This window comes from Lissotriton helveticus, chromosome 7, assembly GCF_964261635.1.
Source record: "Lissotriton helveticus chromosome 7, aLisHel1.1, whole genome shotgun sequence".
Lineage (NCBI taxonomy): Eukaryota > Metazoa > Chordata > Amphibia > Caudata > Salamandridae > Lissotriton > Lissotriton helveticus.
The window spans coordinates 280,647,258-280,661,216 of NC_136068.1; the positions used below are offsets into that span (position 1 = coordinate 280,647,258).

General features: G+C 38.0%; 1 protein-coding gene across 1 annotated transcript in view; it reads right to left on the reverse strand.

Annotated features, from left to right (window-relative positions):
- Positions 1-13,959, reverse strand: part of LOC144766735 (protein-glutamine gamma-glutamyltransferase E-like) — a 361,753-nt gene that overhangs the window by 24,922 nt on the left and 322,872 nt on the right. The window contains exons 10-11 of the mRNA XM_078650488.1: positions 13,398-13,727; positions 13,058-13,218 (exon numbers count right to left, since the gene is read on the reverse strand). Of these exons, the coding sequence (XP_078506614.1) occupies positions 13,058-13,218; positions 13,398-13,727 (491 nt within the window). The remainder of the gene's footprint in view (positions 1-13,057; positions 13,219-13,397; positions 13,728-13,959) is intronic.

Genomic DNA, 13,959 nt, shown 5'->3' on the forward strand with positions numbered 1-13,959 from the left:
TTTTTCCGTGTGAAAGTGCGTGATTGTTTTGTAAGAAATGTTCAAGTGGAACTTTCGAACAGTCACTTAGTTGTGCGTTCAGAGGGAAATGAGTTCATATTTTACTTGATAGAAGGGTAGAGTAAGAGTTGCTCTACTGGCGAGTGAAAATTATTCTGTGAGAATAGCGTTGACTATTCCAAGTTGTGAATACTTGAATGCATGTAAACTATCCTAATTAGAGAAACAGTCAGATGAGTCCTTATTGTCATTGTTAAAAATTAATTTTAACAAAGAAAGTGTTCTCAAAATGGCGCTGTGAAGAGATTTTGTGAAGGAGGGGTAAGCGCAAGGAGTGAGAAACGAGAAACCGCAGCTGCTGTGTACGTCACAGAGCCGTGCTGGGATTGGGTGACATACGTCACAAGCCGTGCTCTGATTGGTTCTTGAGTCTCTGACGAACTGTAAGCCGATTGGTTCTTCAGAAAATCTTCATTTTTATTGGTTGAGTAGAAAAGTGACGTAGCTCAACCCCCATTGGCCTGTTGGTGTGTTTCGCGCACGGATTGGTTGTTTTAGCGGAACATCCCGGAAATATTTTACGAACAATTTTGTTAATTGGAATTAACTCGTAAAGATGAGTTATCATTTTAAACACGTTGAGAAAAAGCCAACGTTGTTTCAGAAACTTAAAAATTGTATATCGCCTGACAAGAAAATTGAAACGCGAGGTGGTAAATTACTTCATAAGTACAAAACATCTGCAGCGTATATGGAAGGTGAATATGGTTATCATACTGTTTTGTGGTTTGACGCCTGGAAACAATATACAAAGGATGACGGTGTTTTAGCCTGGCCTGATGATGGTTCATTTAATGTAAAGGTTTTGAGAAATTTGCGAGAAAAAATGAATGCTCTTAAACCCAAGCCAAGACCAACTCAATTTGAGGCTTTAGTTGAGTGGGAAGATGAAATGTACCAGTTACAAAGGGAAGCAAGTGGAATGAAAAGATCTTCTAAACCTCCAAGTTGGAAGAGAGAGACACATGAAGACAGAATGCGAATGTGGAGACAGGGAAACATGAGTGAGGGACTTTTTGTAATTAGAGAAATGGTTTCAGGTTCTCCTACTAGAAAAGAAACCGAAAAAAGAAATAGTGCTCCTTTAGAAAGTGAATCGGAAGATGCAGTTTTAGAAGAAATATACACTACAGATAAAAGGAATCAGTCTTTTAGACCTCCTAGGTCATGGTCTACTCCGGTGGTTTCTACAGAAACTTCACCAAGTGCACCTCCAATGAATGAAGCTCCGAAACTTTATCCAAATAATTGTGAAATTGTTGAAACTCCAAAAAGACCAGAATTTGAAAATGTCCGTAATGAGGGTAGATATTTTTCAGCGACTCCAAGAGCAAGGGAAGCTCCAAAGAATTATGTAAGAGAAACTAGAAATGTTGAGGCTGTTGATTCTTCTGAGTATTTACGATCAAAAGAAGAATTAATTCGACAAATAACAAAAAGCATGGAAGCTGTGACAGTTCCGGTAACTATTGGTCCTGTTCAGCCTGTTTTTGAGCAAAGAGAAACTAATAAGACAGGGTTAACTGTTCCTTTAAATGCAGAAATCCAGAAGGTTGCTGGAAAATTTTATTCAGATTTATCTGAAATAAACTCTTCAAGATCGAGAATGCCTGATTTAACTTTTAATGAGGATTTATCTCCAAAAACACCGATGGGTGCAGAATCTGATGCTGAGAGTCCTGAAGTTAGGGTGACTAAACCTAAACTTGATGTTGCAAAATTAAAAGCAAATATTGAGGAATTAATAATTGGTACGATTGGTCCTGACAGTCTGAATTATTATCGAGATGATGAACTACTGTTCATTTGCAAGAGTATGCAGTGGAAAACGAAAAACAAATATGACCAGTTGGAAGAACTGGCAGCTGAACTAGAAATTGATGTGAGCAGACAGAAGAATTTTGCAAAACATTACAGATTAGACTTTTCAGAAAGTGATATTGAAAGTTTGAATTCTATGGGAAGAATAATGCATATAAAAGACCTGATGGTGTATATTAAAAAATTAGGAGAACTGAATAAGTGGAGAGTAAAATGGACTAAAAAGAAGGAAGATGAGAAATTGGAAAAATTGTCAAAACAATTTCCAATGAGAGAAATTGCAGGTGGAGGATATGTTCATGTCCCATGGTCAAGACAAGACATACTACTGTTCACAAATGATTTTCCAAAACTGAGGGAAAAGCCAGTGGAGTGGTATAGGCAGGTGGATAGGTTTATCAAAGTCTCAAAAGTTCTGTGGATCGATCTGGATGGATTTTTTGACATAGTTGTCCCATCAGATCTTTGGACAGAATGTAAAATATCCATAAGCTGGCCAAAAACGGAACCTGAGAGGGTTAAAGAAACAGGTGCTCCAAATCCTCTTGTAATGGATTTCTACGAAAAAGTGATTTACTGGTTGAAAAACAAAATTCCACCAAAAGAAGTTGATTGGGTTAAAATAGAAAGAACAAACCAGGAAACAAAAGAATCAGTTCATTCGTTTTATGAAAGGTTACTGTTGATTTTTAAACAATACAGTGGCTATGAAAAATTAGACGAGAAGGATATGAGTCATTTCGTCTACAGATTTGTTTATTGTTTAAAACCATAAATTGCAGATATGATCAGGAATAGTATTGTTGGATGGCAAGCACTATCTGTTGATGACATTTTGAGAAAGGCAAAGTACTGCAGTGATGAGCTGGAAGTTAGACAAAAGAAGCTCAAAGAAAAAGCCATGGGGCTCAGGTAAAGGTGGCTGAGCAACAAATTGCCAGTCTTGGTAATAAAAACACAAATTTTGTGCAAACTACAAATCCGAACCAAGGGCAAGGAAAGTTTAAAAATAATACTTTTGTGAGAAAATTTAATCCAAAAATTGAAGAGATGAAACAGAGATTACCTTGTTTTAATTGTGGCGAAATTGGACACTGGAAAGACGAATGTAAGAAACCGCCTAGAAATTTAAAAAGCCCATTAATAAATCCACAGATGCAGAATGATGTTGACCTGCAGCAACAGCTACAGTTGCAACAGAGTCTAAACGAATTGAGTCTTCAACGACAGTTGCAGCAACAGGTAAATCAGCAACAGGTGAATCAAGTGAATAACCGTCAGAATCAATTGCCTCAGGCACCGTTTCCAAATTGTGGGGGAACACAGAAATATAATGTAGGTGTGGGATTTCAAGGAGAAGATCAGATAATAAAACCGAAAAGGCAGAGAATACAAAATACTGCACAACAGTTTTTGTTAACAGAAGGACAGGAGAGTGATTCTGATGATTGTTACTGACGGAGCCCGAGAGAGGAGGAAGAGTGTGTTGTTGGAGCCACTCTTGAGGTTGACCAGTCTGGTCCATTTGTAAATGGGAAAGTTAATGATGTAGACATCACTTTTCTAGTGGACACTGGTGCTACTCGTTCTACTGTTAGATCAGTGGAAATCGAAAACCTACCTCTCTCTGGGGATACCATCCAAGTTGTTGGAGTAAGTAATCAACAAATCAGGACTGATTTGACTGATCCAGTACCAGTTGAAATTGGAAATTTCAAAGACAAACACAGATTTGTGGTTTGTAACAGTAGTCCGGTGAATTTATTGGGCAGAGATATATTGTGTAAAATGAATTGCAGAATATATTGTTCTCCTGAAGGAGTTGAATTACAAACAATGGAAGAAGATGGCTTGTACAGATTAACAATGATGTTAATGGAAACAGAGGAAACAAAATTGTTTCCTGCATTTGGAAAAGAAAATCTGCCAGGAGAACTCAAAGAAACAGTAAAACCTGAAATATGGGATTTGACTGGGAATGAGATGGGTCTGATGAAACATGTTGATCCAGTCAAAATTACACTGAAGCAGGGAATAGAATTTCCTAATATACCTCAATACAAAATGAAAGCAGAGACAATTGAGGGAGTGATACCTGTGATTGACAAATTCATTAAACAAGGTGTCTTAAAAGAAATTGAGAGTAGCTCTTGTAACTCACCGATTATGGGAATTAAAAAGTCAAATGGAACGTATCGGATAGTTCAGGATTTAAGAAAAGTTAACCAGATCGTGGTTCCATGTTGTCCTGTGGTTCCAAACCCAGCAGTGATTTTGTATCAGATTCCACATGATGCTGAATGGTATACTGTCATTGATCTTTGCAATGCATTCTTTACTGTTCCTTTACATCCAGACAGTCAGGAGATTTTCGCTTTCAGATTCCAGAGTAGGACCCTCGCATGGTGTAGAATCCCACAGGGGTATACAGAGAGTCCTTCTATCTTTAATGAGCTGTTGAAAAGATCCTTGGAGAATTTGGACTTACCTGGCAGGTCTACGTTGGTGCAGTATATTGACGATTTGTTGATAGCTGCTAAAACGAGAGAGAATTGTGTGACAGACACAATAACACTTTTGAATCATCTTGCAGATGAGGGACATAAAGTGTCTCCAGCAAAATTACAGTTTTGCAAACAAGAGGTGAAATATCTTGGTCACAGGATTGCAAAGGGAAAAAGACAGGTGACAGTTGAGAGAATTAAAATGATTCAAGCAATGCAACCACCCAGAACACAGAGACAGGTTCGAATGTTTTTGGGAATGGTTGGCTACTGTCGACAATGGATAAGTGGATTTTCGGTAATTGCGAAACCACTACAGAGACTGACAAGATCAGATGTGAAAGATCCAATTATTCTCAATGAGGCTGAAATGGAATCTTTTGAGAACCTGAAAAAGAGCTTATGTCAAGCTCCTGCTTTGGGCATGCCGAATTATGAGAAAGATTTTGAATTGTATTGCAGTGAGAGAGAAGGATGTGCATTGTCTGTGTTAATCCAGAGACATGGGAATCTAAAGAAGCCCATTGCATATTTTTCTGCAGTTCTCGATCCCATTGCAAAAGCATTACCAGGTTGTTTAAAAGCAGTTGCAGCTACAAGTGTCAGTCTTGAACAGAGTGAAGGAATCATAATGGGATTTCCTGTGAAAGTTTTTGTGCCTCATTCAGTTGAAATATTACTGACAAGAGGTAAGACTCAACATTTAACAAGCAGCAGATTGACAAAGTATGAGAAAATCATACTATGAGCAGATAATGTTTCTATTTCAAGGTGTTTAAATCTGAATCCTTCAACATTACTGCCTGATTCTGAAATTGTTGATGAAAATGAAGTGGAACATGAGTGTTTGGATGTCATGGAATTTTGTACCAAACCAAGGCAGGACATTAAAGATGTACCTTTGCCTGAATCAGATGTTGTCTACTTTGTGGATGGCTCTTGTCTGAGGACAGAGGGAGGTGTTTTGAAAGCATCATATTCTGTCTGTACAGTTGCAGATGTTGAAGAAGCATCATGTCTTGAAGGAATTCGTTCGGCACAGGTGGCTGAATTGATTGCTTTGATTCGTGCATGTGAAATATCAAAGGATATAAGAGTTACCATCGTTACTGATAGTCAGTATGGGAACGGGGTTGTGCATGATTATGGACAGCTCTGGTCTCAGAGAGGCTATTTGACCTCAGCAGGCTCACCAATTAAAAATGCAGTCTTTATTAAAAGATTGATTGAAGCCACACAGTTGCCGAAAGAAATCGCAATTGTGAAGTGTGCTGCGCACACAAAAGGAGTGGATTATATCTCAAAAGGCAATGCCTATGCAGATGAGACAGCAAAATATTGCGCAAGAAAGGGTTGTGCATACAATCGGGAAAAGAGTAAAGAAACTGATTCAAATTCATTAATGCTAACAACAGTGGTAGAAACATGGAATGAGATCAGAGACTTACAAAATGAAGCAGATGATGAGGAAAAAGATCTATGGTTGCGATCAGATTGTAGACCACGTGATGAGGATGGAGTGTGGGTCTATAAAGATGGCAGAGTAGTTTTACGAAATTGTTTGATTGCTGATATGGCCAGATTGTATCATGGTCCAGCTCACCTTGGAAGAGATTCTATGATCAGACTTTTCCGAGAGACTTGGTTTAACACTAAATTTAGAACGATTGCAGAGTCTTTTTGTCAAAGGTGTTTGTCATGCCAACAAATGAACCCAAACAGAAAATCAGTTGTGGGTACAGGGATAATTGGTCGAGAAGGTGGTCCCTTTACCAGATTGCAAATGGACTTCATTGAAATGCCTCTACACAATTGTTTGAAATATGTTCTTGTGATTGTTTGTCTGTTTTCAAGGTGGGTGGAAGCGTTTCCTACAAGACATTGTGATTCAATCACAGTGGCTAAACTGCTGCTGAGAGAGATCATCCCAAGGTACGGTTTTCCAGTCACTATTGAGAGTGATGGAGGAAGCCATTTTGATAACAAACTGATGAAGTTGATATGTGAGGCATTAAGCATTGAGCAGAAAATACACTGTGCATACAGACCAGAGGCATCTGGGGTGGTTGAGCAGATTAATGGAACAATTAAAAACAGAATTGGAAAAATGTGTTTAGAGACAGGTGTAGAGTGGACTGATGCACTTCCACTTGTTTTAATGTCATTAAGAAGTACACCTGATAAAAAGACAGGTTTGAGTCCTCATGAAGTACTGATGGGGAGAGTCATGAGACAGGCTTTTGTACCTGTAGGCAAATTGTTGAGTATAAATGACAGTGCTATTTTGGATTACTGTAAAAGGTTATCTGATATAGTGACTTCTGTGTCTAATCAGGTGGGAACTGAAGCACAATCAAATGAGAAAGTTCTAACACATGATTTGAGACCTGGTGATTGGGTCAGAACAAAAGTACATCGGAGAAGAAATTGTCTGGCTCCTAGGTGGCAGAAGCCTAGACAAGCAATTCTGGTTACTACAAATGCAGTGAAATGCAGAGGATTGAAAAGGTGGATACATCCTAGTCATACCATTCCTGTGCCTACTCCTGAGAGTTCTGATGTAGAAAGTGATACTACAGATGATTCTGATTCAGAAGTAGAAGGTGAAACAAATCCAGAGACTGAAGATCGACAGGGAAGTCGACATCTGGAACCTGTGCCTGTGAATGAAGGATTAGTGACAAGAAAAAGCTCTGAAATAATTGAAATAGATTCTGGAGAAGAAGAGAATCTATCAGAAGGAAAAACGACTGAGGAGTCAGTCAAGAAGATTAATGGAGTAATTTCCATTGAAGACAGTGAGGCTGAACCGAAAGAAATTTCTGACCAGGAGAGTATCGAAAAGCAGAAGTTAAGCTCTGAAGTAAGGAACAGAAGTCCAGAATCTGGGAAGTTGGAGGTAATTGAAGAGGAGGAGGAAGACGAATTGCTGAGTACCAGTGATGGAAGACAAAGTGTTCCTGAAGGAGTGAAACTGCCGAATAGAGAAGTTCCTGAGTCAATAATTGAAGTTTCAGACAGTGATTCTGGAGAAAGTGACGTGGATGGTGAAAATAGAAGTCCAAAGAAAAGATCCTGGAAGTCTGACAAGAAAACTTCAGAACCAAAAAGAAAGTTTGTGAAAAAAGCAGATTACTGGCCTGGTGGAAGATTGAGAGTTAGGTTGATAAAGAAACCGAAGGACCAGGTGGAAGAAATCAGTAGTCAAAAGGATTCTGAAAAGGAAGTTGGAGTTGGAAGGAAAATTGAAGTTGTGACAAGAAAAGGAAAGAGGATTGTAAGGCCAAATCAAAAGTACAAATCACCTGAGTGGACTTATCTAGTAATTCCACCTGTTATTGACATTTACGATAGTAGTGAAGAAGAAGAAAAAATCGAAGAAATTAGTGACAATGATTGAGGTACAGAAATTTTAGTTGGGTTTTGGGTTTTTAGTTTTTGGCAAAAGGCTGAAGATATCTTGTTAGGTGACACAAGGTCGAAGAAAAGTTGTTTAGTTGAAGAAAATTCATTTGTGACATAAGGTCGAAGAAATACTGTTAGGGTTTAAAAAAAAAAAAATAATAAAAAAAAAAATATTTTAAAAGGGGGGTGTAAATATTTAATTCTTTTAGTTAAAATTTTAAAATAGTTAAAAAAAATTTTAAGGCAAAAACTAATCAAAGATGCCTTACGTTATGGAACAAAGTACTTCGAGATGTTCCATTTTTAAGAGATGCTGTAAGATGACTCTGGTGTGTTTGCTCATTTTAATTCTGCTCTGGGTAGTTTTAGCTGTTATTATTCCATTTGAATATAACAAAAATTTTCACAAAGTCAATATGACAAGCAAAGCTTCAGTTAGTCAAAGCAAAAATAGTGCAACTGGCAAAGTTATTGATCATCAACCTAACATTCATCAGGATAATTCAATTAGTGATTTTTCAAGCAATACATTCACAAAGCTTTTGAGTGAATATGTCAAGGTAATGGATGCAAAAGACTGCTACGTCTGTGTCAAGTTACCTGCGTCTGTTTCTGAGGGAGTGACATACAATATGCTTCCTCTTACATATGGTGTGACATGCAGTGTGTTAGCTAGTCTGTTCTATCAGACTGGACGTTTAGAATACTATTATTCAGATTTTGACGAGATTTTTGCTAATTTAAAAATTGAGGGTGCTTTGAATAGGCATAAGAGAGCTAAACAGATGAGGGAATTTTTCCTTGTTACTAATGAACTTACCTATGAGTATGCTTACAAAAATAATTTAACTTGCAAACTAAGCGCTGAGGGAAAGAAGTTTTTGAACCTGGTTGAAGAAAGGAGAGCAATTTATAAGAGAAATGAGATAGTCAAGCAGACTAAATCCAGGTTCTGGCAGAAACAAGATTAGAAGCTAAATGGCAAAATGCTTGATAATGTTGCAATTCATATAGACAAACCAGTTAGTGGTAAGCTTTGCATTAGAAGAGACAATACACTTTTTGATAACTACTTTGTGGGTGCGAGTAACTGTGAAGATACATATCAGATCATGGGAGGTTGGGGATTCAAAGGTGGAAAAGATCCAATTTTCCCTGGGATTTATTTTGTGTGTGGTGATAAGGCTTATTATAACCTTCCGGACCATTGGTGCGGAACCTGTTATGTTGGGATTGTGTTTCCTAAGATATTCCATGTTGACAGAGATTCAGAGGGTTTGTTCAAAATTCATAATCATGTAAATAGAGTTAAAAGAGAATCTTTTACAGAAGTGATGGGAGATATTTTCCAAGCAGTAATACCTATTGTAGGTATAACCCTGAACTCAGGTAGAATCAGAAAATTGTCCACAATAGTTGATAGACTGTCAACAGATACAGCTGATGGTTTCCAATTAGTAAACGTTGAGGTCATTGCAATTAGATCCATGGTGATTCAAGATCGACTTGCTTTAGATATACTCCTGGCAAAAGAGGGAGGAGTCTGTGGCATATTACATGTGCAACATTGTTGTACCTATATCCCTGATGAAAGTAAGAACCTTGAGATGTACATTAAAAACATCACAGAGATGCATTCAGAAATAATTCCGTTAGAAGAAGAAGATTTTTCAGAAAGACTTTCAAAAAGGTTCCAAGCAATTAAAAATTGGTTTCATGACATTGGAAGTTCAGTTCTTGGCAAGATTTTGGCACCTTTGATTGTGATAATATTTATTTTTATTTTGACAAAAATTGGTTGTTTGTTGCATAAGAGAAAGAGACAAATGAGAGAAAAGAAAAGAATTTATAAACTCAAAAAAGAAGAGGAGAGGGAGATTGAGTTGCAGGAATTACACAGAGTTCGTTACGATAATTGCAAAGATTTTGCAGAAACAGATTTTTAGAAATACTGACACAGATGAATTTGAATCATTTTCCTGTTAGTTTAAATTTCCAAATTTTGGGTGGTGGTGTGGTGATTTGTTAATCACCAGATGAGGGAGTTGATGGAGCGAGATAGAAAACAGAATTCTGTTTAAACTCGTGAAGTCACATTTCCATAACATAAATAATAATATTAACGTTTGTGGTGTGTTTTGCTAACACAACCTAGATTAAACTTTACACATGGGGTTGGTAACACGTGTGCTCATAAATGTGCATAAATGTTGCATCTTTTGTTCGTGCAAAAATAATAAATTAATTTGTCGTTTTCGTTTTTGTCAATACTAAACTGCAGCGGATTTTAAAGAGCATGTGCTTATTTTGCTTTCCTTGTCTATGTGATGTCATTTCTACTATTCTAGGTGCACATAAGGTTTCATGGATTCATGAAGACTGGTAGATATAAAATGCTGCTTATATGTTGCTTGGTGCTAGGTAACGTTAGACTAATTGGGTGGGTTAATCAATTAGTAAATGAAGGGTGGATACAGAATAAATGACAATTCTTACATTAATACCTTCCTTGTGTTTGTTTTATACTAGAAAAATAAGTTGCCTGCTTTTGGGCCTAGTTTGCTCGAGTTTGCTAAACGATGAATTTAATTCTGCAAGGAGCACGAGATGTCTCTGAGAAAGAAAAAGCTTTCCATCAAAGTTGCATTCATTCAGCAAAGATGATGTGCTGTCATTATTCTGGCGGACGTGGCCAAGGTCAGAAACCGGTAGAAAAGAACTTTTGCTAACTTGGCATCCGCGGAAGTGCAATGGAGTCAGTATGAACTTTTGTTACAATTGTTGCAAACCAAGGAAGCTTGGGAACACGTACAAGAAAGACAATGGTCCCAAAGAATATGACCGAATGGAAGTTTTGAAATGTAGGTGACATGTCACTTGTCACCCTTCGTCCAATAAGATCTTGTCATTTGCAGAAAACTTTCCTTTACTTAGATTAGCTAGCATAGAAAGGTATAAAAAGTCCATGCCCTGGGGATGGGCTGGCTGCTGCTTTCTGACTTTCCGATGAGGGTATCGTGCTGATGGACTTTGCGTGGAGCACGTAAGAATCCTCAAAGAACTTTACTTTATTTCCATTTTATTTAGCTCAGTTAGGAACTTAGGTTTTTAGAAATGCTAAACTTATATTTCCTTGCTTAAACTATATTTTCTCATGATACTTTGCAAACATGCTTACTATATTGCTAATAAAATTGCATTTATAAAACTATATTTTGAATTATCCACAATTAGTTAATAAAATCTTACTTTTGAAACAAGCTGGTCTTGGTTATTCAGAAGCGTAGGTTACTATTAGCTAGATGCCATCGCCATGGTGGTCATTTTAATAGTTAGGTTTTGTTCATATGACGTCAGCAATTATCGCGGTTATATATAATGTGTATATAGTTTGTGAATAAGGTGTATATAGATTTAATTTGATCACCTGATTCAGTGGGTCAAATATGTCATGTTTGATTAATGGGTCCATGAGTTAGAGTAGTAATTTAGGTAACAGGTTATAGAGTTAGGTAGCGTTGGTTATGGCATATTTCCTATAGGCCGCTGGATCAGTGGTGAGAGAAACAAATCGCCATAGTAGCACCAGAGTAGTGTAGAGATCACACTACTTAGCAGAGTGGCAATAGGAAAGAAGAGCAACAAAATTAAAATTAGTAAAAGTTAAATACAACAACAAAAATTGGGCACTTTGAATAGAGCATTTTAGCATCAGTCAGATTATTACAGGCAGTTACTAGTGTTTAGAGATCAAACTAATTAGCAATGAGGCAATAAGTAAAATAGAGCAGCACAAAAAGTAGATCAACAATAACACCCGAGTCAAAAGTACAGAGTCAATACGTTAGGAGAGGGTGAAGGTGACGCAGCGATGATATCTGGACAGAAAGGCCCGGGCGGGTGGGGGTGCGCTCAGTAGTCCGTGGAGGAGTGTTGGAAAACGAGGGCTCATAGGTAGTGGAGGTAGATCAAGTCATGGACCTCCTTCAGAAAGCAGACAGCTGGTAGAGGTCTGCAGTTTCAGAAGTGGGAGGGAAAGGTCAGTCACTATTTTGGAGGGATTTGTCAGAGCTCAGGGGCCATGGCGTCATGACAAGGCCAGGATTCCCCAAAGATGGAAACTGGCAGGATTTGGTATTCCCCAACCCGGGATCTCGTTGGGAGAACTCCTACTCGGTGGCCATTTTGCCCTCACATTGATCCTTGAAGGACTACCTTATCTTCATTCAACCCTCAGACTAAAATATTGTGCTTCACTGCTATAACAATGGATATATCTAAGAGTATTGAGTAATGCCCATTCTAATGTTCTCTAGATGAAAGGTAGCAGAAAGGTCATATGGTGATTAGCGTTTTGGGTTACTGTAATTATGCGGATTTGTTAGAATTTCCAAAGAAACAAACAGCCAAATCACCTGCAGCCAAGAAATAAGGACCCTTCTCTGAAGGCACCACTAAAACTAATTCTGATCAAACCATTCACTCACAGAGACACTACACGTAATCGTCTGTTCAGCAGCTACAACCACAAACAAATAGCCTCATTTTAATTACAGTCATCTGTCAGGAACAATAAAGTGGAAACAGGTATTTGGTATGACTATGGATCAGCAGTAGCATTGAATGATTGGCAATGAGCCCGAACAATCCTCAAAGTAGGCTAGTGAAGTTTATTCAAATTAAAGACACAGTACCATAGAAAATAAACTAAATGTGGGAAGATCAGTAAAAAAAACACACTTCCATGAATAAGTCAAAAAATGGAAAGAGATGACAGTCAGAGAAGCTAGAGGATGGGAAGTAAACATTAGTGTCTAGATACAGAGAAGGCATATCTCAGATCATTTAGAATGGGTGCAAAAGTAGTAACTGGAGTCAATGATTAAACTAAAGGCATAGAGGTGAGGGAATGATTTGTAAAGAGATATAAAATAAACAGTAAACGGCTCAAACAATGAAGCAAGAAAAAGCAGAAAGAGACGACATTAATGAAAGTTGAGGAACATGAGCAAAGAGCTAGCTGGTTACAACTGAGATAGAAGGATCTTATGACTGTGGATCCATAGACAGTTATACACAGGAGTAAACAGTAGGGGGGGGGGTTAATTATTGGAAAGATGTTGCAAAGAAATGCCTGGCTACTCACACTGGTTCCTGGAATGACCAAAACCCAGCAAAGGAAAATGTTGCCAGGCGCATCTCACACCCCATATGTTTCTCAGTCATCACACTTCCCTGTTTATAAAGCACCATGATTCATTTCTCACCTGGAGGCTAATTGGAGGGTGTTCCAATGTGATTGTCTTTTGCACCAGAAATGTTGCCTGCCCTTCAGCTTCACAGACAGCATTGAAGTGGACATTGTAATTATCTTTTGACAAATACTTTTCATATTGGCAATAAGTAACCGTAAATGGAATCTCCTTTTCTGTAAAGATACAGCAATTGACAAAAAATGAGTGCTCTAATAAAATTTTATTTTTTGATCTTCCATATATAACACAGATTATTAAAATAATCCTAAGGCATTCAAACCACCACACTACACTTAACTATTGAACTGCCAAAGAAGGAAAGTGGAAAGAAGCCAACTATATGGTAAATTACCTTCTGCAGGACCAAGCTTGACTGAAGTTTTCTCCCCAGAGACCTCAGTTGTCATTGTCCCATTGTACAGCATGGATGAGGCACAGATGTTCACCACTACATTCTTGGCATGCTCTGTGCTTGAGTTTTTCAGGATGAGGATCAGGTTGACATCCTCACCAAAATGAATGGACTGAATGATCTTGAATTTCCCTGAGACAGCTAGCTTGGCTGATGCAGTGGCATCGGCACAAGCATCAGCTGCAGCCTTCCCCCTTGATGTAGGTGGAGGAGTGGATCCAAACAGCTTGTTATATGCCTTTGTGAAAACGTCTCTCTCCTTCTTGGAACCTGAGCAGAAGCAAAAGAAAATGGAAAACTCCATGAACAGATTTAGTATAAAGTACAGCATTGTGTTGATTCTGTTGCTGCAAAGACAGCATTGCACTCATCTGAAGATGTTACTGCATATATATCTATCTTCCCACATGCTGAGAGAAACAGGAAAGTTGAAGTGTTCCCATCAAGACCTTATGAGAAACACCATGCAAGACTTCTAGGGAACACATTTTGTATGCTTCAA